This window comes from Myxocyprinus asiaticus, chromosome 16 (assembly GCF_019703515.2).
Source record: "Myxocyprinus asiaticus isolate MX2 ecotype Aquarium Trade chromosome 16, UBuf_Myxa_2, whole genome shotgun sequence".
In the NCBI taxonomy this organism is placed as follows: Eukaryota; Metazoa; Chordata; class Actinopteri; order Cypriniformes; family Catostomidae; genus Myxocyprinus; species Myxocyprinus asiaticus.
The window spans coordinates 41,213,857-41,238,996 of record NC_059359.1 but is presented as its reverse complement, the minus strand read 5'-3'; the positions used below and the strand labels follow the sequence as shown (position 1 = coordinate 41,238,996).

At 38.9% G+C, this 25,140-nt stretch overlaps 1 protein-coding gene across 8 annotated transcripts in view; it reads left to right on the top strand.

The window, feature by feature from the left end:
- The window catches only part of LOC127454380 (aryl hydrocarbon receptor nuclear translocator-like), a 41,000-nt gene that overhangs the window by 3,727 nt on the left and 12,133 nt on the right, over positions 1–25,140 (top strand). For 4 of the 8 annotated variants that reach the window (XM_051721551.1, XM_051721547.1, XM_051721550.1 and 1 more), the window contains 13 exons: positions 9,127–9,226; positions 10,967–11,005; positions 11,120–11,167; positions 16,471–16,684; positions 19,018–19,231; positions 19,326–19,428; positions 19,898–19,963; positions 20,052–20,137; positions 22,133–22,209; positions 22,742–22,876; positions 22,999–23,073; positions 23,228–23,379; positions 24,330–24,452. In XM_051721551.1, the coding sequence (XP_051577511.1) occupies positions 9,129–9,226; positions 10,967–11,005; positions 11,120–11,167; positions 16,471–16,684; positions 19,018–19,231; positions 19,326–19,428; positions 19,898–19,963; positions 20,052–20,137; positions 22,133–22,209; positions 22,742–22,876; positions 22,999–23,073; positions 23,228–23,379; positions 24,330–24,452 (1,430 nt within the window). In that variant the 5' untranslated portion in view covers positions 9,127–9,128. Of the gene's footprint in view, positions 1–9,126; positions 9,227–9,366; positions 9,429–10,966; positions 11,006–11,119; positions 11,168–16,470; positions 16,685–19,017; positions 19,232–19,325; positions 19,429–19,897; positions 19,964–20,051; positions 20,138–22,132; positions 22,210–22,741; positions 22,877–22,998; positions 23,074–23,227; positions 23,380–24,329; positions 24,453–25,140 lie in introns of those variants that run through there. The other 4 variants (XM_051721552.1, XM_051721548.1, XM_051721555.1 and 1 more) reach the window with 4 other exon arrangements.

Below are 25,140 nucleotides of genomic sequence, written 5' to 3'. Positions count from 1 at the left end.
GGCATGGACTCTACAGACCTCTGAATTTGTCCTGTGGTATCTGGCACCAAGACATTAGCAGCAGATCCTTCAAGTCCTGTTAGTTGCGAGGTGGAGCTGCCGTGGATCAGCAATTTGGGAATTTGGGGGCCAGGGCAACACCTTGAACTCTTCATCATGTTCCTCAAACCATTCCTGAACAATGTGCACAGTATGGCAGGGCGCATTATCCTGCTGAAAGAGGCCACTGCCATCAGGGAATACCATTACCATGAAGGGGTGTACCTGGTCTGCAACGATGTTTAGGTAGGTGGCACATGTCAAATTGACGTCCACATGAATGGCCGGACCCAGGGTTTCCCAGCAGAACATTGCCCAGAACATCACACTCCCTACACCAGCTTGTCGTCTTCCCACAATGCATCCTGGTGCCATCACTCCTCCCAGGTAAACGGTGTACACGGCCGTCCATGTAATGTTAAAAAAAAAAAAAGAAAGGGACATATTGGACAAGGCGACCTTCTTCCACTGCTCCAAGGTCCAGTTCAGATGCTCACGTGCGCATTGTATTCGTTTTAGACGGTGGACGGGTTATCATGGGCACTCTGACTGGTCTGCGGCTATGCAGCCCCATAAGCAGAAGGGTGCGATGCACTGTATATTGTGACATATTCCTCCCGTAATCATCATTAAAACTTAATTGAATAGTTAAAAAAAAATTAAAAATAATATATATATATATAATATATTAGGGCTGTCAATCGCAAATTTTTTTTTTAATCAAATTAATTACATGGTGTCCCAATTAATTAATCGCATATACAAATATATGTTGAGAGAGCCCCTCATAACAAAAATTAAATATATAAGGATGAAATAATTATACATAGTTATCTTTAAATATTAAAAAAAAAAATTATATATATATATATATATATATATATATATATATATATATATATATATATATATATACACACACACACACACACATACACTACTGGTCAAAAGTTTTGAAACAATTACTCATTCTTTATTATCATTTTTTTTTTCTCACATTTTAAAATAATAGTAAAGTGATCAAAACTATGGAATAACATAAATGGAACTATGGGAATTATGTTGTGACTAAACAAAATCCAAAATAAATCAAAACTGTGTTATATTTTAGCATCTTCAAAGTACTCACCCTTTGCCTAGAATTTGCAGACATGTACTCTTGACATTTTCTCAACCAACTTCTTGAGGTATCACCCTGGGATGCTTTTTAAACAGTATTGAAGGAGTTCTCATCTATGTTGGGCACTTATTGGCTGCTTTTCTTTATTATTTGGTCCAAGTCATCAATAAAAAAAATTTTTTTTTTTTATTACATTTTAGTTTTATAATGAAATAAATTAATATGGTGGCACAATTATATTTTTGTCTACAAAACTAATTTCAAACATTTAAGCATACGTCTTCAGATCAAAAGAATTTTAAGATCATGAGAAACATTTCGGACAAGTGTTTCAAAACTTTTGACTGGTAGTGTGTGTGTATATATATATATATATATATATATATATATATATATATATATATATATATATATAATGAAAAAATATTCAAATCATTTAAATGTATTACATTCTTGTGGCAGAATAATTAAGCATTGATAAGACAATACAAAAAGCGGCTTTAGAATCCAATGTATTGTTTATTACCATATTATTAAACATAAGCCAGTCATTGGCATACAGTTCACAGCAATCCATTTTGCAAGTGAATTTGTCAATCAGTTAGAGATTTATTATGAGGGCTTGTTTAAGGACCCGTCAATGTACACCTTCGTCAGACAGATCCTCGTGAAACGTCTCGGGTGCTTTGCATAATAAACATACCATTTTTAAGTCGCTGTGTCAAGTTAAATATAGTTTAAAACTTAGAAGAACACGTCTTGAGATCCCTTAGTTCAGATTTGCGCTCCATCAAGTGTTTTGAACGCAAGAACATAACGCATGTTATGTTGCAAGTTGTGCTGAACAGTTTTTTTTTGTTCTCTGAACTCGCTTACTGCCTACTGGAGTAAACAGGTGGTACTACAAGCTTGCATTTCTCAGGAATCTTCCTTATTACGGTCCTGGGACATTGCGATTAATTGCATTAATTTTTTTAACACGTTATTTTTAATAAAATTAATTGCACTGAATTAACACGTTAAATTGACAGCCCTAATATATATATATATATATATATATATATATATATATATATATATATATATATATATATATATACACAGTGGTGTGAAAAAGTGTTTGCCCCCTTCCTGATTTCTTATTTTTTTTGCATGTTTGTCACACTTAAATGTTTCAGATCATCAAACAAGTTTAAATATTAGTCAAAGATAACACAAGTAAACGCAAAATGCAGTTTTTAAATGAAGGTTGTTATTATTAAGGGAAAACAAAATCCAAACCTACATGGCCCTGTGTGAAAAAGTGTTTGCCCCACCTGTTAAAACATAACTGTGGTTTATCACACCTGAGTTCAATTTCTCTAGCCACACCCAGGCCTGATTACTGCCACACCTGTTCTCAATCAAGAAATCACTTAAATAGGACCTGCCTGACAAAGTGAAGTAGACCAAAAGATCTTCAAAAGCTAGACATCATGCTGAGATCCAAAGAAATTCAGGAACAAATGAGAAAGAAAGTAATTGAGATCTATCAGTCTGGAAAAGGTTATAAAGCCATTTCTAAAGCTTTGGGACTCCAGAGAACAACAGTGAGAGCCATTATCAACAAATGGCGAAAACATGAAACAGTGGTGAACCTTCCCAGGAGTGGCCGGCTGACCAAAATTACCCCAAGAGCGCAGCGACGACTCATCCAAGAGGTCACAAAAGACCACACGACAACATCCAAAGAACTGCAGGCCTCACTTGCCTCAGTTAAGGTCAGTGTTCATGACTCCACCATAAGAAAGAGACTGGGCAAAAATGGCCTGCATGGCAGAGTTCCAAGACGAAAACCACTGCTGAGCATAAAGAACATTAAGGCTCGTCTCATTTTTGCCAGAAAACATCTTGATGATCCCCAAGACTTTTGGGAAAATACTCTGTGGACTGACGAGACAAAAGTTGAACTTTGAAGGTGTGTGTCCCATTACATCTGGCATAAAAGTAACACCACATTTCAGAAAAAGAACATCATACCAACAGTAAAATATGGTGGTGGTAGTGTGATGGTCTGGGGCTGTTTTGCTGCTTCAGGACCTGGAAGACTTGCTGTGATAAATGGAACCATGAATTCTGCTGTCTACCAAAAAATCCTGAAGGAGAATGTCCGGCCATCTGTTCGTGACCTCAAGCTGAAGCGAACTTGGGTTCTGCAGCAGGACAATGATCCAAAACACACCAGCAAGTCCACCTCTGAATGGCTGAAGAAAAACAAAATGAAGACTTTGGAGTGGCCTAGTCAAAGTCCTGACCTGAATCCTATTGAGATGCTGTGGCATGACCTTAAAAAGGCAGTTCATGCTCGAAAACCCTCCAATGTGGCTGAATTACAACAATTCTGCAAAGATGAGTGGGCCAAAATTCCTCCACAGCGCTGTAAAAGACTCATTGCAAGTTATCACAAACGCTTGATTGCAGTTGTTGCTGCTAAGGGTGACCCAACCAGTTATTAGGTTTAGGGGGCAATCACTTTTTCACACAGGGCCATGTAGGTTTGGATTTTGTTTTCCCTTAAAAATAACAACCTTCATTTAAAAACTGCATTTTGTGTTTACTTGTGTTATCTTTGACTAATATTTAAACTTGTTTGATGATCTGAAACATTTAAGTGTGACAAACATGCAAAAAAATAAGAAATCAGGAAGGGGGCAAACACTTTTTCACACCACTGTATATAACGATGAAAAATTTCTTAGCCTTTCCTTACTATGGCTGGCACAGACCCTTTTCACACTCAGGGTTTTGGAATGTGGAAGTAAACGTTTGCAGGGTAAACTTCGACAGCGGTGAATGGGAGACAACAGCAAATATTATTTTCACGTACCCATTTGCTCCAAGACCAAAAGAATAAATCCACTATTATGTTTGAATGACTTTCCATAGAGGAAAAAATAGAGAGTGGTAGATTAAGACAGTAAAGTGTGAGAAGATGCCAAATTTACTGTCACTCTCTCAGCAGCTGTAATAAACCCCCTCGCAGCTGTGGTAATTAATTTTTTTAAACTAATTCCAGGGTAATATAACAAGAAGCATAATGTTACAAATTTACACTCAATATTTAAAAAAATGTATAATATTAAAAAAACATTTGCAAGATTTACGCTGCTAATGTAGGGGCCTGGGTAGCTCAGCGAGTATTGATGCTGACGTCGTGAGTTCGAATCCAGGGCGTGCTGTGTGACTCCAGCCAGGTCTCCTAAGCAACCAAATTGGCCCGGTTGCTAGGGAGGGTAGAGTTACATGGGGTAACTACCTCCTCGTGGTCGTGATTAAGTGGTTCTCCCTCTCAGTGGAGTGCATGGTAAGTTGTGCGTGGAGTGTGGAGTTTAGCATGAGCCTCCACATGTTGTGAGACTCCGCACAGTGAACCACGTGATAAGATGCGTGGATTGATGGTTTCAGAAGCGGAGGCAACTGAGACTTCTCCGACGACACCCAGATTGAGTAGCTGCGCCACCACGAGGACCTACTAAAGTAGTGGGAATTCCAACACTGGGAGAAAAGGGGATAAAAAAAAAAAAACGTAATAAATAAGGCGGAAATGTGTCATCACAGTCTGTGAAAAAGTCTATTGAGGCTACAAGAGTCCAAAATGAATAAAATCCCAAAAGCAGTTTATTGTGCAATCAAAATCCCAATTATAACCAGAAAAATTAAGATTTGGTGTATTACGCCGGACATTTAACTATAAACAAGCCCTAAATACCCAGGGACTTGGCTCTGTTATCATGCTCTATATGTAAGTATTTATCAAATGAAGCTTTTTATAGACTGTATATTCACCAGATGAAGAGTTTTATATACACTGTATATATGCAGAATAAGTATATTTATCACCAGATGAGGATTATTGATGAGTAAAAAAACAAAACAAAAAAAACTATCGGCAAAACAATTTTTTGCTGATAATCGCTAGTTCTAAAAAGGAACTACTGGCACCAATTAATGAGTAAAACCGATATATATCAGTCTATTGCTAATTGTTGATGCAGCGCTTTGCTGTAACAGCAGCGCAAACGCTATCCATGAAGTCGTGTCTGTTAATTTGAGAATCGCATCTCCCATTAAAACCACCACGACTAAAAATATTAATGTTAGTTGTCGGCCCCACTAATCTTGTAGTCAGTTGTTGGATGACTAGTTGATATGTTGGCCACCCTGGCACATCCCTAATTCAGTCAATTTAAATATTATTGTAATTTTTGTAATAATAACATGGTAATATGTACAATAAAACATTTAGTCATAATTTTTTAATTTTAAAACCTTCTGGCTTTTATTTTGTCAGAACACTCCAGGAAGAACTTAGATTTTCTGTCTGTAGGCTTGTTCACAGTTGTTTTAATATGCTTTTCATTAGGTGAAATGCTTCTCCAGTGCCCTTCTCAATGCATGTTTTAAGCAAACTAAACTTTCAAGCATCTACATCTGTGTTGGAGTTCATGTGGTACGCTCGCATATTGTGAGCCACAGCGCTGAAATCAACAGCACATCATACTGATCCAATCGCTAGCCTAGCGGGTGCTATGAGTGTGTGTCAACAACAAAGAAGCGCTCATTCGCTGAAGCATGCTGTGCATGCAAATTGTATATTTTCTTATTAAATGCATCCTTTGCGATTCACAAAATTATTGTATGGCTTCAAGAGACTTTGAATATAATGCACGTGTCATATGGACTACTTAAAGTGCCCCTATTATGTTTATTAAAAGTGGCTACTTTTGTTTTAGAGCTCTCATACAATAGGTTTACATGCGTCCAAGGTCTAAAAACACTTTAATTTTCCCATAATATACATTGCAGCACCACCTCTGTTCTCACATTGTCACAAACGATTCCTTCAAGGATCAGTTCACTCTAAGCCCCTCCTTTCCGAGAGCCTACTCACTCTGATTGGTCAGATGTCCCAGTCTGTTGTGATTAGTCTACCGCTTACAGCGCGTGTCGGAAACGAAATTTAAATGGTGCTTTTATGTTTCTTTAAGGCCTTTACACACCAAACGCAATTTTTTGCTGCGATAAACATTTTGAATAGTAATGGATTCCTATGAAGCAATCGGTCAACCAATCCATTTAGATAAACGCATCAAATCAATAATCTTGTTTTCTGAATCAAACGGTAATCCCAAAATCTGCACAAGTAAATCAGTTGTTACATCTCTCATCTCCATCTAGCTCCATCTGACGTATGCAGGTATTTTCTTTAATATACATATCTGTTTTCAATAAACATCATAACTGAGCAGCGAGGTTTTCTCTCAGGATTTCATCAGTTAACACTTTCAGTTTTTTTTTTTTTTTTTCAACACTAAATGGCCATTTTTAACAAACCCTTAAAGCAATAGTTCATTTTCAGTGAATGGAAAAAAGATTAAGGGATAGTGAATTGTGGCTAACATTCTGCCTAACATCTCATTTTGTGTTCCTCGGAAGGGAGAAATTCATATGGGCTTGAGGGTGAGAACTGAAAACAGAAATGTCATTTTTGGCTGAACTTTTGTTGAAGTATTTGTTAAAGGTATTTGCCAAGAACAACAACATAACCGAAAGTCACCACGTGATTGCGTTATGTCTTGCTGGGAAACAATTGTCTGAAGGCCAAAATGTACGTTACACAGTTTAAATGTCATTCCATCTAAATAAATCAAGGGGATGAATTGTGAAAAGTAGCCCCCGTGTGATTCGTTTGCAATTCACTTCGCATTATTGTGTCGCATCTGGTGTGCAAAGACCTTTAATGTCAAATTGGAGCTTGACAATAACGGTCATGACACAAAATGCTGGAGCGCTGGAAAATTCTCAATGCTCTAATGACCAAGAAAGCGATCACTTAACTTCTGGGGATGTGGACTTTAATTTTCAACATAAACAATGCTAGTGTTTCTGTTTCTGGATTTTAAAGTGACTGTTTCTGTTCAAATTTACGCCCAAGGGGGGCCTGGGTAGCTCAGCAAGTAAAGATGCTGACTACCACACCTGGAGTCACAAGTTCGAATCTAGGGCGTGCTGAGTGACTCCAGTCAGGCTTCCTAAGCAACCAATTGGCCCAGTTGCTAGGGAGGGTAGAGTCACGTTGGGTTAACCTCCTCGTGGTCGCTATAATGTGGTTCTCGCTCTCGGTGGGGCACGTGGTGAGTAGGTGGTCTCTGCGGTAACGCGCTCAACAAGCCACGTGATAAGATGCGCAGATTGACGGTCTCAGGCGCGGAGGCAACTCGTCCTCTGCCACCCGGATTGAGGCGAGTCACTACGACCCTATGAGGACTTAGTGCGCATTGGGTATTGGGCATTCCAAATTGAGGAGAAAATCCACAAAATAAAGCATTTCGCCCAAGATTTTCGGCTTTTTTTTTTCTTCTTTGGGCCGAAAACCAAAATAACAAATTAAAAAAATATATAAAATATATAAAACAGTGGCTGGTAAAATTGGGCATTGACTGGCCACTGTGTTAATTTTGTACCCTGTACAGTGTTTTCCATTAATTACCTAGACTGTTGCAGTCCGCTAATTTGTCCCGCCACAGTTCCATAATGAATGGAAAATATTTTTACACTTCTCATAATAACATAAAAGATCTTTAACATTGTGTTTTGTGCCGTTGCTACCAGCGGCAGTAACTTGTCCGGGACAAGTGGATTTTTGAAGCGGCAAGCGAAAGAGAATTTTACTTACCCGACCGGAGAAGCAGACTGATTAAAACGTCAATAACAAAAGAATAACCAGCTATATTTGTGATAGCCTAGGCCTGTGTCACTTATTAGAAAGTTCATATTCTTATTCTGCTGTTGAAAATAATCCAGAGCACTTAATTTTATAATTCGCTAGTGATCTAGTAACAGATACACCCTGTTTGACAGATGGCATATGTGTGTGTGCTGAACATGCATGTGTGTGTGTGAGAAAATGCTTATGCTAATGCATGCCTGAACGGTCAAATACATTTAAAAATTCTGCCAAAATGCCAGTCTTGGTGAGGTATTCATGTAAACACAGAGAGTGATGTCTAAAGTGAACATAAACAGTGCAGAAAAAAGTGGATTTGTATTCAAATGTCGGGCTTGTAAGTATAAATGTAAGCTAATAGACTTGCTGCTGTCTAGTGTAGTGTGTCATTATAATAATCAAACAACCATAACAAAAAAAATGACAAAACATTCACTGCTCTTGACTGGGTAACTTTAGTAGCTTTAAAAAGTATTAATGTATTATAATCATACTGTAAAGACCAGTAGTAGTTTTATGTTGTATTTCATTCTGAATGTTTCCTTGAATAATTGATAGCCTACTGCTGTTAAAAACTTAATTTGTATTTCATCTATTTCTTTTCTTTGCTTTTTTATTGTTTTATTACTGACTGTTTACTAGTCTTGAATAATTACTTAAGAACTTGAAATCATTCTTCTATAATTAACATTAGTTAGCATTATTATTTGTTGTGGTATTGAAGCTGGTATTGAGAATCGTCAAATTTCTCGACCGACTACTGAAATTGTGGTATTGTGATAATGTATAGCGTTTATTGTACATGGTAGGTGTTGCTGCAATAACATGATGAAAAAGTAGATCTCATTCCATAGATCTATGAGCATCCCTGCTGTAAATGATGGCAATGGAGGCTTTTCTTTATTTGATTATCATATGTAACAAAATAATTATCATATGACAATAGCCTCCTCCACTTCCCAGTGCAGTTGACATTTCTGTCGCAGAGAATTTAGTTGATTGCATAGGTACACTATTAGTTTGGGCATCAGTCATAATTTTAGAAAAATATGCAACATAAACCTTGACATGTAACTTAAATGTCCTTTTTTTCTCCAGACAAATAATAGTTTTAAAACTGTCCATTAGAATCCACTGTCCATTGACAAGGCTGTCAGTAGATTTTGGAGCTCACATGCTGTGTATTTGGTGTGTGTTGTAGATATGCCTGAGTCCTCTTCACTAGCCATGGCCACATCAGCTGGATCTCTTTCTAACAGCACTGCAGTGGTGTCAAAGGCCAACAACAAGCGACAAGCCACGTAAGTACTGCCTGTGAATGCTGAGCCATCTCTAAATATAAAAGTGCTGATTGTGAGTAAATTAGTGCTGGAATACTTCTGCTCATGTTCAGTTGATCAAGTCATCATTTTCTTACCCTCATGTTCGTGGAACACAAAAGGAGTGATTTTGCAGCATGTCCTAGCTGTTGTTGTCCCATACAATGAAAGTGGATGTCGAAAGGTCTGTCACGATTATTCAATTTGGCTGATGATTAATTATCAAAATAATAGTTGTAATTATGACAATTAATTGCCTGTTTTAGGGCTTTCATGATTATGATTAATTGTCATACAAATATATGTGCTTCATATGAGTACTTGAATATATGCAAACATATTTAAAACATTGACAAAGGGAAGGTTTTTATTATGTAATGACATTGTTTCTGTATATTCCTCGTGAAAAACTATCGTATGACTTTAGAAGACTTCGAATATACTCCACAAAATGAATGGACTACTTTTATGGGACTTCTATGGTGCTTTTTTATTTTTGGAGTGTTAAATTGTTTTACTTTCATTTAATGTAAAATAGCAGCATAAACATTTTGCCTTCTGTGCTATCTGCTTTTCTCTTCCACATAAGACACATGGGTTTAGAACAACTTAAAGCTGAAGTATGTAACTTTTTCAGTCTTAAAATACGTTCTTTTTTCTAAGCTTAATATGCAGAGACTAGAGGTCGCCCGATAGTGGATTTTGCCAATACCGGTAACTAAGGTTAATCGTCCGATAGTTTTAAAAATCGATATATAGAATGTCAAAAAAATAAATTGTTCTTTCTTTACTATGGCGGGCAACAACAAAAGAGTCCAAAATGACTAAAATCCCAGATGCAGTTTTTTGTTCAACCAAAATCCCAATAATAACCAGAAAAAAGGAAGATTTGGCACATAATGCAGGACTATTAAGTATAAACAAGCCTGAAACACACCGGGGACTCTTATTTTGAAATGACGAAATGATGACAAAACGGCAACTATCGACATAGATTTTTGCCGATAAGCGATAGTTCCAAAAAGCAACTATCGGCACCGATTAATCGGTAAAACTGATATATCGGTCTACCTCTAGCAGAGACAACTATGAGTCATCCATAGGTTAATTTTCTCAAAAACTGTAAACACCGTGTCTCTGTAATGCTATAAAGATTCTTGTGTTTGTTTTGAGAGACCCACTTAGACCCCACCCAACAACATTACTCAACCAGTGGTGGGAGTTTGGGGCAGGACTATCTGACTGTTTGAACAACAGCAGATGAAGGGCGAACATGGAAAGCTGTTTTGAGAACATTGTTTATTTTTGAAATTCCGATCGATGGCTAGATTGGCTAGTGTCGCAGAAATTACAAACTTCAGCTTTAAGGATGAGTAAATTACAGAATTTACATTTTTGGTTGAACTACATACATCCTGTGTTGTCAAAATGGATCTCGTTCAGACATGGGTTTTGTAGAGCTGCACATGGTTCTGCTAACAGTGGATTTCCAGAAACAAATTCACAGGAATGACATTTTGGTTGTGGGCAACAATAGTGTGCTTTTAAGAATGTCTGTGCTTGATTTTCTTCAATAGTCTGTTTGTTCTCCTCTAGCTGTTTATCTATCTGTCGAATGGGTGGCGAAATGCGAGAATGTTTGAATGTGGTCTTGCGCAATATACACAGTTGCTGACTAATATGATTTTCCCTCCTCCTGTTTATTATCACCCTTTCTTCCAGCTCAGACTTCGAGGATGATGAGGGAAGCAAATTGTTCAGGTTAGTCATGATCTGTGATTCAAGTGTTTGACCCAGATTTGAACAGGAATGATGTTTATGTCTTATGATTATGATTAAAAATGGGTCTTTGTTTTTGTTCTGGCTTTTCCTCAGGTGTGATGATGACTCAGGCGGGGCAAATGACAAAGAGAGATTTGCCAGGTATTGATTTGTCCAAATCAGAATGCTGAGTGATTAGAGCATTAGAGTAAATAAATATGTTCCTTGGAATAGTTTACAAGAAGTTTGCAAGAATCTGTGTTGGCAGATGAGGTCCTTGTTAAAACCCCTGCCAACATACCTATACAGTCTCACCTGTCTACAGGGACTCTTGATCACAATTCACTGGCATTTTGAAGATGTGCTGTTGTCTCTGTGAGCACTAAAGGTGAAGTGTGTACTTTCTGCTCCACTAGCACCAAATGGCATTGCAAAAAAAGTTTTTCCCTGTCCTCTATTGTTTGGTTAAACAGGTAGTCCCGCCCCAAACAGATGCAATTTGGTCAGTGTTTCTGTGTTGGGCTGCTCAAATGAAGATAGTTACTGTATGTTGTAAGTGCCACTGGGAAATCATCCTACAAATAGCTTACTTATAGTTGTCACCTCATAATAAACTGGAATAGGAGAGATTATTATAGGAGAGTACAAAAATTACACACATCACCTTTAAAAGAATATTCCAGGTTCAATAAAAGGTGGGCTCTATCAACAGCATTTGTGGCACAATGTTGATTACCATTGAAAATAATTTCATACACAGTTTCAAAAGTAAAGCCACGAGACTTAAACATTATACATGTTAACATGAGGCTAGAGTGATAAAATCGCTTACTAACCTTGTCTGTGCCAAATTATATCCAGTTTTACAACTCCTGTCATGATTATGTATACCTGATAAACCCAGTCCACATGCTATGTGCAAAGATGCAAGAGAAAGACTAAAAAGTCTAAAAAAACTGAGGGTTGTTAGAGTTCAATTATTGCTGTGGTAATCAACATAATGGTGTTTATAGAGCTTAAAGGTGCACTCGGTAATTTTGTATTAAATGTAAACTTTTACACAAAAAGAAATAGTAGTAGTGATTGACCAATATGTTTTTTTTTTTTTTTTTTATGGCTAATGCTGATTTCTGGCCAATATAATGCTGACATACACTATATGGACAAAAGTATTGGGACACTTACACATTACACCTACAGGAGCTTTTATGACAATCCATAGGCATTAATATCGAGTTGGTCCCCCTTTGCAGCTATAACAGCTTCCACTCTTCTGGGAAGGCTTTCTACAAGATTTTGGAGTGTGTCTGTTGGAATTTTTGCCCATTCTTCCAGAAGAGCATTTGTGAGGTCAGACACTGATGTTGGACGAGAGGGTCTGGCTAGCAATCTCCATTGTAGTTCATCCCAAAGGTGTTCGATAGGGTTGAGGTCAGGGCTCTGTGCGGGCCAGTCAAGTTCTTCCACACCAAACTCATCCAATCATGCCTTTATGGACCTTGCTTTTTGCACTGGGGCACAGTCATGCTGGAACAGAAAAGGGCCTTCCCCAAACTGTTTCCACAAAGTTGGAAGCTTAGAATTTTCCAAAATGTCTTGGTAAGCTGAGGCATTAACTCCAAACACACTCCAAAATCTTGTAGAAAGCCTTCCCAGAAGAGTGAAAGCTGTTATAGCTGCAAAGGGGGGACCAACTCGATATTAATGCCTATGGATTTAGAATGGGATGTCATAAAAGCTCCTGTAGGTGTCCCAATACTTATGTCCATATAGTGTATGTGTATACATACACTGATGAGCCAAAATATTATGACCACTCAGGTGAAGTGAATAATGTTGATCATCTCCTAAAAAGGCCACATGTCAAGGTCTGAGTAGATTAGATTGTAAGCAAACAATCAGTTCTCGTGGTCAATGTGTTGAATGCAGGAGAAATAGGCAGGAGTAAAGACCTGATCGACTTTGACAAAGGCCAGATTGTTATGGCCAAATGACTGAGTCAGAGCATCTCTGAAATGGGGCGCTCCCAGTCAGCAGTGGTGAGTACCTACTGACAGTGGTCCGAGGAGGGACACACCACAAACCGGCGACAGGGTGTTGGGTGCCCAAGGCTCATCTGTGCGAGGGCAACAAAGGCTGTCTCGTCTGGCCTAAACCGACAGAAGGTCTACTGTGGCACAAGTCACAGAAAATTTTAATGATGGTTACGGGAGGAAAGTCTCACAACATATAGTGCACCGCACCCTGCTGCATATGGGGCTGCATAGCCGCAGACCGGTCAGAGTGCCCATGGTGACCCCTGTCCACTGTCAAAAGCACCTGTAATGGGCATGCGAGCATTGGAACTTGACCTTGGAGCAGTGGAAGAAGGTCTCCTGGTCCGATGAGTCCGTTTTCTTTTACATTCATGTACATGTGTGCCATTTACCTGGGAGGAGTGATGGCACCAGGATGCATTGTGGGAAGACGACAAGCTGGTGGAGGGAGTGTGATGCTCTGGGCAATGTTCTGCTGGGAAACCCTGTGCTCAGCCATTCATGTGGACGTCAATTTGACACGTGCCACCTACCTAAACATTGTTGCAGACCAGGAACACCCCTTCATGGCAATGGTATTCCTTTATGGCATTGGCCTCTTTCAGCAGGATAATGTGCCCTGCCAAACTGCACACATGGTTTAGGAATGGTTTTAGGGACATGGTGAAGAGTTCAAGGTGTTGCCCTGGACTGCAAATTCCCCAGATATCAATCCAATTGAGCATCTGTAAGATGAGCTGGACCAGCAAGTCCGATCCAAGGCGGCTCCATCTCGCAACTTACAGGACTTGAAGGACCTGCTGCTAATGTCTTGGTGCCAGATACCACAGGACACATTCAGAGGTCTGTAGAGTCCATGCCTCGGCGGGTCGGTGCTCTTTTGGCGGTACGCAGAGGACCAACAGCATATTAGGCAGGTGGTCATAATATTTTGGCTCATCAGTGTATATTGTATATATTGTATAACAAAATGTACTGTGAGAGTAAATGACCAGTGTTGGTTAAGTTACTTAAAACTAGTATTCCTACAAATTACTAATTATTTTTGTAAAATTGTAATAAGATTACTAATTACAGGGATGCAAACCACTCACCGTTCAGTTGTTTTAAGCTGAATATATATCTAGAAAACCTACTATGACTTTCTCACCTTTTTCACCTCTCATGAGTTTGCATCCCTGTAATTACTTCATTGAAAAATGTATCATTGATAATTACTTTTAAGTTACTTTCTAAAACATTTTTCTGCTCAACAATTTCAAAATAATGTCTATTTCTTTCTTGTTCATTGTTACACAGAAGTCATACACTCAGCACCTCACATTTCTCCTTCACAATGACTTGTTACAGGGCCATAATTCATGTATTCTATATAAATAATATATAAGAAAAAAGCATAACTCATAAATGTACTTAAAAGTAATTCATTTAATTGAAAGTCAGTAACTGTAATCTGATTACAAAAATTTTAATTTAACACATTATGCTACTTTTTTGACTAAAAATGAATTTGATTACTTTAACTAATGACTTTGTACACCAGACGCATCCATTCACGCACGCAATGGCCTGAGGCTGTCTACACTGAAAGCGTGGAAGTGAACATTGTAAATGACGCATAGACAGCATGGACCAATCAGCTGTGAGCTTGAATAATAAAGTGGCTGGTGTAGCTCTGCAGTGCGTCGACAATAGAACGGGGCATCTGTTTAGTGTCGCTGTGCCGCAGTGGATGCTTCCAGTGTAGACCGCATCATTGATAAGAATGAGAAAGATTTGCTTTTGATGTGACGCCTGCGTCCATTGTAGACAGGGTGTTAGGGCTGCACAATTAATCGCAATCGCACTAAAATCGCGATATGAGCATGTGCAATTTTTAAAACCCCAGCAAGCAGCAATTTTAAATATTTTGTTTTACTCAGAATTCTGTGAAGTTTAATTTGCTATTCTGATTGGTGCACATTGTTTGCACACTGACGAGATCTCACTAATCAGAATGCAGTGCGCAAAAAGTCTAGGTCAACCAGTGAGAGAACAAAACAGAAATCGGGAAGGTGAATAAAGAAATGAGATGCTATCATCTATCACTTATGCAAAGACCCTTTTCCCCCTCCTGAAATGTGTTTTTGACAGTGCTAATCGCAATTAATTGCATAATTTTTAGTAGTTAATTGCGATTAATCGCAGATTTTGAAATGCTGAAATTTAACTCAAAATATATTTATTTTACTGTCACAATGCATTTATTTCCATCTTAGGAAAGAAAGCAAAACAATATGTAACAATATAATGCTTTATTAACATTTTCCAAACAAAGCCTTCTACAGTATAAAGATAAAAATGCACTAAAATGGCACCAATTCTAGAAACATTAAACATTTCCCAAAGTCTAAAGGGGAGTTTGACTAATTGAAAGAACTAGTCTCCCCATAGATTGCATATTCATTGCAATGGGCACTAAATCTCTTAAACTCTCATCCTCCACAATATTAATCTGCTGGTAAACTGTGACTATATGCTTTGCTACAGCAATCATGAAGCCGGCTTCATGTTTTGCATCATGGCGTCAGCGCCGCTTTGAACTCCACATGAAAAGCATATGGTCTCATTCTGCGATTTGGTAATAGTTAAGACTTGGAGTGATCCTTTAGTAATTAAAATGCACCTTACAAGTTTCCTCTAGGCTTGATTTGTACAGCAAAATTGCCTCAATAGGTCCTTTTCCTCTTGCGTTAAGAGGTCACTTTATCATTAGCACAAAACATGGGATGATATGTCAGTCGACCATTATATAGTTGTGTTTTTAAAACGTATGTTTAAAATGAATTGCACACATGAGATGAAGACTCATAGTCTTCAGTCCTCAGTGTGAGTCATATCAGTCTTAGAGAAAAAGCTTCTTTATTCTACATTTGGTGCTGGGCCTACATTCATGAGTGTCATCATGTTGAGACTTATGCTGCATCTATGCACTAGGTGTCAGTGCAGCATACACACAAATATTACAGAGTGCACCTATAACTTGCATTAAACCCAGAACATTCATTTTAACAGGCCGGTTTATTGAATTCACCAACAGATCAAGAGATCAACCACTGCTGCAAGCTCAGATCACTATCTTGCACTTTATTTAAGTGTTTTCTTTTGAGCACTCTTCTCTCCTCCCCTCTCTTCTTTTCGCAGGCTGTTTCTTTCAGCTCTCATGAAATCTTTCACATCCATTTGTTTGTCATCGAAAGATGATGAGCTTATGTCGTTTCATTTTAGGAGCACATTGATACAGCCTTTTTTACTGCTTCATACATCTCTCTCGTTTTTCTCGTTGTGCTTTCTCTCTGCCTTTTCTCTGTTCCTGCTGTGTTTGTTTGCCTCCCACAATTCCATTTTGTCCGTCCGCCCATCTCTCCTGCTCTGACCTCCTGACCCCAGGGAGAATCACAGCGAGATTGAGCGGAGGCGGAGAAATAAGATGACAGCTTACATCACAGAGCTGTCAGATATGGTACCCACCTGCAGCGCATTGGCACGGAAACCAGACAAGCTGACCATCTTGCGCATGGCTGTAACTCACATGAAATCGCTCAGAGGGAGCGGCAACACCAGCACGGATGGAACATACAAACCATCCTTCCTTACAGACCAGGTCAGACATCAACACCTTTGATTTCTCAACACTCGTTTGAGTTGTGAATCAAGAACTGGGTCTTATTCAGAACCAGTTGCACTGGCCAGTGTTTCCAGTGTCACTACATACTCTACAGTGTCATAGCAAAATAAGTTGTGAGTTTGCAGTCGGAATTGAATGTGATGAGAACATACAGCATGACCAATTGACTCGGTTCTTTTTATGAATCTGTCTGAAAGACTCACAAGGGAAAGTGTGTGAATCACCCCTTTGAATCAGTTTTGAAATGACTCGCTCACTTAATCTGTAAAAAGATTATTGATTTACTTGCTGATTCTACAGTAAAAACAGTGCTGAACAAAATTATAATAATAAGTGTATTCATATAGCACCTTAAAGTGTTTTACATATCAGAAATTAAGTCAAAGACAGTGACAACATGAAATAAAAGGTTTAAAAAATGACGTAACTAGATGTAACATTTAAACAATAATAATAAAAATTAAAACATAAAAGTAAATAAAAAAAATACAAAGTATTCATACATACCTACATATCAACCAAATACTACAAAAAGCTATAGTCATCTGTTGTTAAATCGCTGCTTTGTGGGTGCTTGCCTTTTTTCTGTTTAAAGAGGCGGTCACACTACACCTTGCGCTCGCTTCACTCCCATTTAAACTCATTCAAATATGGGAGACCGGAAACACAAGCTCATGCGAAGAAATTTCGTACTCCACTGCGTACAAGAGTTCAAGTTTGGCTAACTCTGACCTGCGAGTCTGTAGGATGAGAGGACGCATGTCCAATAGAAGATAAAAACGTCACATACTGACCTCTTAGCTTTCTAATGACACCTAGATTGAGCTTCTAGTCCACTCAGAGGCCAAGAAATTCGATAATGTCTATGGACGAGCTCATTTGTGAGGGCTAAAATGCATTAGAACGCCACCTACATTTCAGATTGGCATCTTGTTATGGGAGGTGATAGAGGAAAAATTATTTTTTCTAGTACTTGCTGTCATCTAGTGGAATAAAAAAGACTTTTTGGAGGGAGATGGAGTGAACAGCACCAGAATTACATGCCTACAAAGTTAGGACAAATAAAAAGAAAATAAAACTCTTCGTCGTAAGATTGTAAACATATACAATATTATTTACGAATAATTGGAGTCTTTTTATATTTTATTTGGGTGGTTTTCTGAAACAATTTGAAAATTTTTTTGGCAATCAGTCCACAGTTTGTAAATGGTGAGCTTTTAAATTTGAGTGTGAAAAAATTGCAGGCGGTAGCCCACAAATGCCTGAGAGTCGAAGAGGCTAAACCAGTAACCCACCCACGTGACCATCATAGCCTGGTCCGTTGTGTTGTCTGAAAAGAATTCTCGTGCTAAGGGTCGGTCACACTACACTTTGCGCTCCATTCACTCCCATTCAAATGCATATGAATACGGGAGACTTGAAATGCAAGCTCATGAGAAGAAATTTCGTACTCCGCTGTGTACAAGAGTTCAGTTTTGGCAAACTCTGACCTGCGAATCTGTACAACGAGAGGACGCGTGTCCAATAGAAGATCAAAATGTCACATGCTGACCTCTTGGCTCAATACAAAGAATGCATATTTCAAAGCTGCATTTTTTTTTATAGTTGCTGGAGCGGACTATACAATATACATGTATTTTAACATTTTAAATATAATATTATTTGTGATTTATTATTTACTTAAACCAAAAGCCCTCCCACGTGACATCATATCCTGGTCCATTGCGCTGTCCGAAACAATTTTGCATACTCAAAGCTAGTGTGACCGCCCCTATATTCTGCCATTGCAATGTGAAGAACACAACAGACGTCTTGCAATCTTGTCACCCAAACAATGAACAAAATCCTGTGAATTATTCCATTAGAATGCACTTGGAATATCTCGTCTCTCTCATTTTAAAAAGCATTTGAATTATCCAGTCAGTGTTTTTAAAATTTGCTAAAAGACAAATAATTTTCAGTTACTGCAGCCTCTGATATAATATGTAAGTAGCGTTTTCCATTTTGCACAGGTCATTTTAATCAGATCTCTATCCCAGTGGAGATGCATTTGACTGCAAGGTATAAATGCAATACAGCTAAAGAATATCCAGATACTATCCGGATATCAAACGGCTTTAGAATCCACTGTAAGCATTAGTCAAGTCTACTGTGTGTTTCACTTGAGGGGTGTTATTTGAGTGTCCTGCTGGAGTTAAGGTTATCAAAGCAAGTAAAGTAATAAATAAACAGCAAGTTAGTTTACTAGGATTTTAGACACCTACTATTTTTCCTTTTCCCTTCCATTTCATCTCTGTTTCTCTCTGTAGGAGCTGAAGCATCTGATTCTTGAGGCTGCTGATGGCTTCCTGTTCGTTGTGTCATGCGAGACCGGCCGTGTCGTTTATGTGTCGGACTCTGTCACACCAGTTCTGAACCAGGCCCAATCTGATTGGCTTGGGTCCTCGCTGTATGACCAGCTTCATCCAGATGACGCAGAGAAACTCAGAGAGCAGCTCTCCACCAGTGAAAACAACAACGCTGGTGAGAAATGTCTCTCATCTCACTTCCTCCCTTACATCCATCCTTCTTTTCTCAGTCAGTTTCAGATTATAACATCCTCATGTTCTTCCTGAAGGTCGGATGTTAGACCTAAAAACAGGCACAGTGAAGAAAGAGGGAGGTCAGTCGTCTGTGAGGATGGGTATGGGTGCACGGCGCTCCTTCATCTGCAGGATGAGGTGAGACACAAGAACAACGACTGATGTAAGAGAATCTTCTTTTACTCAAAAATGAAAATTCTCCCATCATTTACTCACCCTCATGTCGCTCCAAAGCTTAAACATTCTGTCAATGGCATGAGGGTGAGTACATGATGACAGAATTTTCATTTTTTCATGAAGTATTCCTTTAAAGCCTGCCCTGTTCACATTAAGCCGATGCGACGAAATTACATGGAATTATAAAAGATCTTGAATTATAGAATGTCTTTAACACATGAGTTAATGTCTCACTCATGCACTGAATCACTCATTGGGAACATTGTTTTGTTGTGAAAAAATTGTTCTTTTAATAATAAAAAAAACATTACAATTATAAAAAAGTTTTTATTAGTTTTGTTTAGTATTTTGAAACTCAAACACAGAGAATTCATGCTGCCTGCTGGTTTTGCTGTGGTGAAATCGTTTTAAAATGTGTCTGTCTGTTAAGGTGTGGAGCTTGTCCAGTAGAACCAGTGTCGATGAACAGACTCAACTTCCTGAGAAGCAGAAACAGGTAAGACTGAGCTCTCCTTTTCTCTTTTATCTGTATATGTAGATGTCAATCCACAAACATGCATTGATTAAGACTCTTTCTTCTGTAGGAATGGTTTGGGCCCTTCCAAGGACGGTGAACCGCAATATGTGGTGGTACACTGCACAGGCTACATCAAATCCTGGCCTCCTGCAGGTAACATCATGCATTCAAACACATGGTTTGCCCTTCAGTTAGGGAAATAATTGTACTGTCCTCAAATCAAAAGGCCATTCATTTTATATGTTCATCAGTTCATTAGACAGAACATATTTAGAGATTTTGTCCATAAAAAATAAAATTCCCTATCCAGATTTTGGAATATATTTATGTTGAACTACTTCCATGTTCACACTTATAAAGGGATAGTTCACTCAAAAATGAAAATTCTCATCATTTACTCACCCTAACACCATCCCAGATTTGTATGACTTTATTTCTTCTGCTGAACCCAAACAAAGATTTTTAGAAGAATATCTCAGCTTTGAAGGTCCATAAAATGCAAGTGCATGGTGGCAAGAAATGTGGCGGTCCAAAAAACCGTATGACTCCAGTGGTTAAATTAATATCTTCAGAAGCGACATGATAGGTGTGGGTGAGAAACAGATCAATATTAAAGTTATTTTTTACTATAAATTCTCCTCCCTGCCCAGTAGGTGGTGATATGCACAAATAATGTGAATCGCCAAAAACAAAAGAAGAATGTGAAGGTGGAAAAAGATAGTAAAAAAGGAATTGTATATTGATCTGTTTCTCACCAAAACCTATTATATCTGAAGACATAGATTTAACAACTGGAGACTTATAGATTACTTTTATGCTGCCTTTATATGTTTTTTTTGGAGCTTCAAATTTCTGGTCACCATTCACTTGCATTGTGTGGACCTACAGAGCTGAGATATTCTTCTAAAAATCTTCATTTGTGTTCAGCAGAAGAAAGAAAGTCATACACATCTGGGATGGCATGAGGGTGAGTAAATGATGAGAGAATATTCATTTTGGGGTGAACTATCCCTTTATAAGGGTTAACATGGAAGTAGGTCAACATAAATATATTCCAAAATCTGGATAGGGAATTTTATTTTTATGGCCAATACATTTTTTTATTTTGGATTTTCCCCTTTTTCACCCAATTTGGAATGCCCAGTTCCCAGTGTGCTTTTAAGTCCTCGTGGTCGTGTAGTGATTCGCCTCAATCTGGGTGGCGGAGGATGAATCCCAGTTGCCTCTGCATCTGAGACCATCAACCCGTGCATCTTATCATGGGGCTTGTTGAGCACGTTGCCACGGAGACATAGCGCGTGTGGAGGCTTCACACCATCCACCGCGGCATCCGCGTTCAACTCACCACGTGTCCCACCAAGAATGAACCACATTATAGCGACCACGAGGAGGTTACCCCATGTGACTCAACCCTCCCTAGCAACTGGGCCAATTTGGTTGCTTAGGAGACCATGGCAGGAGTCACTCAGCACGCCCTGGTATTCGAACTAGCGAACTCCAGGGTTGGTAGCCAGCGTCTTTTACCACTGAGCTACCCAGGCCCCACAATAAAAGTTTTTTAATAAATAAATAATTTTTTTTCTTTTGGAGCTTCAAAGTTTTGGTGATTTTTTTTTTTTCAGCTCACCAGAGTACTAGATTGCTTGCTAGACCTGTACTGTGATTCCATGGTTGTTTTGCAAAGTTTTAAATAGTTCTTCCTCTCCTCCGTCATAGGCGGAGGACGGACCAGCTCAATGGTGCATTGAGCAACCTACTGTACCGGGGTAAAATGATGATTATTTTTTTCAGTTAGCATCACCTATTGTCAATGCGTGAATGTGCTAATGGCAAACATTCTGTGTGAAAGGGCCATTCGTTGGCGATTCGCTTAGCTTCATCGCGTCGCCTCTGGTGTGAAAAGGCCTTTAACCATGTCAAAATGAAGGGGACCAATGAGTGCATAGACTGAACTTGCTGCTGACTTTGTTGTGATAACAGTTACAACAACAATTGTGGAATTTCAGATGTGGTTGAGAACAAAACTGAGGAAGTGACCTCCCATCAGACCAGCTACTTTTGTCCACATAGAGCTGATATCCCCAATGACCAATCAGAGCGCAGCAACTGGAACTCCTGTAGTACCTTATTCCTCTCTTTCTTTCTCAGGAGTGACTCTTTCTGAAGAGGAGGTTGATAACAGTCAAGGAAATCGTTTCTGTCTAGTCGCCATTGGACGGCTACAGGTGCTTCTGCATTTTTTCCCTTTCAGTTTACCCGTTTTGTGTAACATTTGAAGGAATAGTTCACCTACCAACAAATATTTTGTAATTTGCTCACCCTCACGTTGTTCCAAACCTGTATGACTTTCTTTCTTCAGTGGAACATAAAAGGAGAAGTTTATCAGAATGGTCACACTGCTCTTTTCCATACAGTGTAAGAGGATGAGGACCCCAGGGGCTGTCAAGTTCCAAAGATGTGAAGAAGCACCATAAATGCCCCATTAAAGTACACTATATGACTTGTGCGCTTTATTCCAAGTCTTCTGAAGCCATACAATTGCTTTTTGTAAGGAAAATCAAAATTTTATGTCAGTATGGTCCTTACACAAAGTTATCGTATGATTTCAGAAGACTACTTTTATGGCGCTTTTTTATCATTTTTGATGACAAGCTCGACAGCTAGAGTCCACATTCACTTTCAATGTATGGAAATGCTTAAAATAGGACCAACACCTTAAAGTCTTTTTGCTATCTCTGACCTCTGCTTGTCATGCAGGTAACCTGTTGTCCCAGCGACACCAACATAAATAACATCAGCGTTCCAGTGGAATTTCTTTCCCGCCATAACTGTCATGGTGTCTACACCTTTGTGGATCACCGCTGCGTAGCGACAGTGGGCTACCAACCTCAGGTAGGCCTCAAAAGATCCCCAGACTGGGACAGGGCTGAAGGAAAAGTCATTTCTAAGGAGCAGGATATTCTTGAGGATAGCTGATGAGCTTGTGGTTTGCATTGTGTTTTTGTGTGACACAGGAGTTACTGGGGAAGAACGTTCTAGATTTTGCACACCCAGAGGACCAGGGCTTACTAAGAGACAGCCTTCAGCAGGTGTGTGTGTGTGTGTGTGTGTGTGTGTGTGTGTGTTTGAGGCCTTTTGCATGATACAGGGCTCCCACTGTCCTGGAAAACCTGGAAATATCAGGGGAATTTGATATTTTGATTATTATGCTTAGAAAAGTCATACCTTTGACCTTTGATGTAGGTGGTGAAACTGCGAGGGCAGGTTCTATCGGTGATGTTCCGGTTCCGCTCTAAATCCCGAGAGTGGATCTGCATGAGAACAAGCTCTTTCACCTTTCAGAACCCTTTCTCAGAGGAGATCGAATACATTATCTGCACCAATGCCAATGTCAAGTGAGTATTGTAATGAACTTGTTGTCTATGCATGAACACTCACATTTGTGGACACAGACCTAATTGTTTTGAGCTGTTTGTTTGTTTTATATTTGATCAAAACGTTTTAATCAAAACTGTTCTTTTACATGCTAGTGTGTTTGTGCTAAAGCCATTTTTTCCACTGCTGTTTAATCTATTATAAAGATTTTATGCAATTTAACATAAGGTTTTATAATCAAATGGTAATGGAATAGTTCACCAAAAAAACAAAATATATTCTGTCTTCATTTATTCACCCTTATGTCATTCCAAGCCCATATGATTTTCTGTCTTCCATGGAACAAAGGAACAATAGTGAAGAATGTTCACACTGCTCTTTTCCATACACTGACCAGGGGCTGTCAAGCTCCAAAAAAGACAAAAAACGCATTACAATATCATGAAAGTAGTATACACGGCTTGTGTGGTATATTCCACGTCTTTTGAAGCCATATAATTGGTTTAAATGAGAAACAGACAAAAAAAATTGTTGTTATTAACTGGAAACAATTCGACTTTACACCAAGTTTGAATATACAGAATGTGAATGTGAGCTGTTTGGTCTGTTCCTCACACAAAGCTATCATACAACTTCTGAAGACTTGGAATGTAGCGCAAGAGTCATATGAACTACTTGTATGGTGCTTTTTAATCATTTTTGAAGTTTGACAGCCTCTGGTCACTATATGCTTGCTTGCGTTGGGGAAAAAAAAGTCTTACAGGTTTGGAGTGACATGAGAGCAAGTAATGTACATTTTGGGTGAATTAGCTTATTTCTTTAATTCTTGTGAAGGTAATCAAGTATAAGTGTATCAGTTTGTCTGAAGGCATGTGTGTATGTGTTTCAAAGGGAGTGCATTAATTCACCTCCTCTTTCAGTGTAATCTGACCACTCTCTCTCCACCAATTCCTCCGCTTTTACGTGACAGTAGAGCTCCAAATCAGGACTCCCTGTCCCCCCTCTCTTCCCCTGGGGTGGCACTGCCCCTTTCCCTGGGGCAAAGCAGTCCTAACTGCATCTCCACACCCAGCCCAGGTCAAATGACAGCCAGGTGAGAGCAGACTGGGACTACGGTGCACTGGGCCTCTATTTCTTCACTTTTCCTTTCTGTCTCCCAAACTCTCTCAGGTAGTCTTGCGTAGCCAGGTCTGCTTCATACTGCAGCTTATTCTGGTCAAGATCCGCCCACTTAGAGAGGAAGAGCCGTCTGACTGACATATAAAGCGATCTGCCACATTTCTTATTGTTTCATGTATCGTTAAGAGACGTAAAGTGTTTAGTACAGTAGATTATACCACAATAAAAGACCAGTGAGGAGAAATTACTTTAAATAATAGCACGGCAGTCTTATGAATGATTGTACAGAAAACACACAGACAAATGTGTAGAGAGTCTAATTACAGACTATTTCAAAGACATAACTAAGAAAACAAAGAAGTTAACGGACTGTGGGCGTGCCGTCTAAGGATTAGACTACTTTCAGGTGAACCTCTTTTCTCTATAGCTGTGTCCCAAATGACACACCATACACTATGCACTTTCAATATACACTATGCACTCAGTCATCTAGTGTATACATTTTTAAAGTGTAAAATAGTCGTAAATGGGACACTTAAAAAAAAATTTACTACACGGAAGCATTTGCCGTTTATCAGCTAACGGAAGTGAGGTTTCAAACGCATGCGATGTGTTGCCGTTAGCTTTAGCACATTAGCCGACGTCAGTTCAACACTTGTATT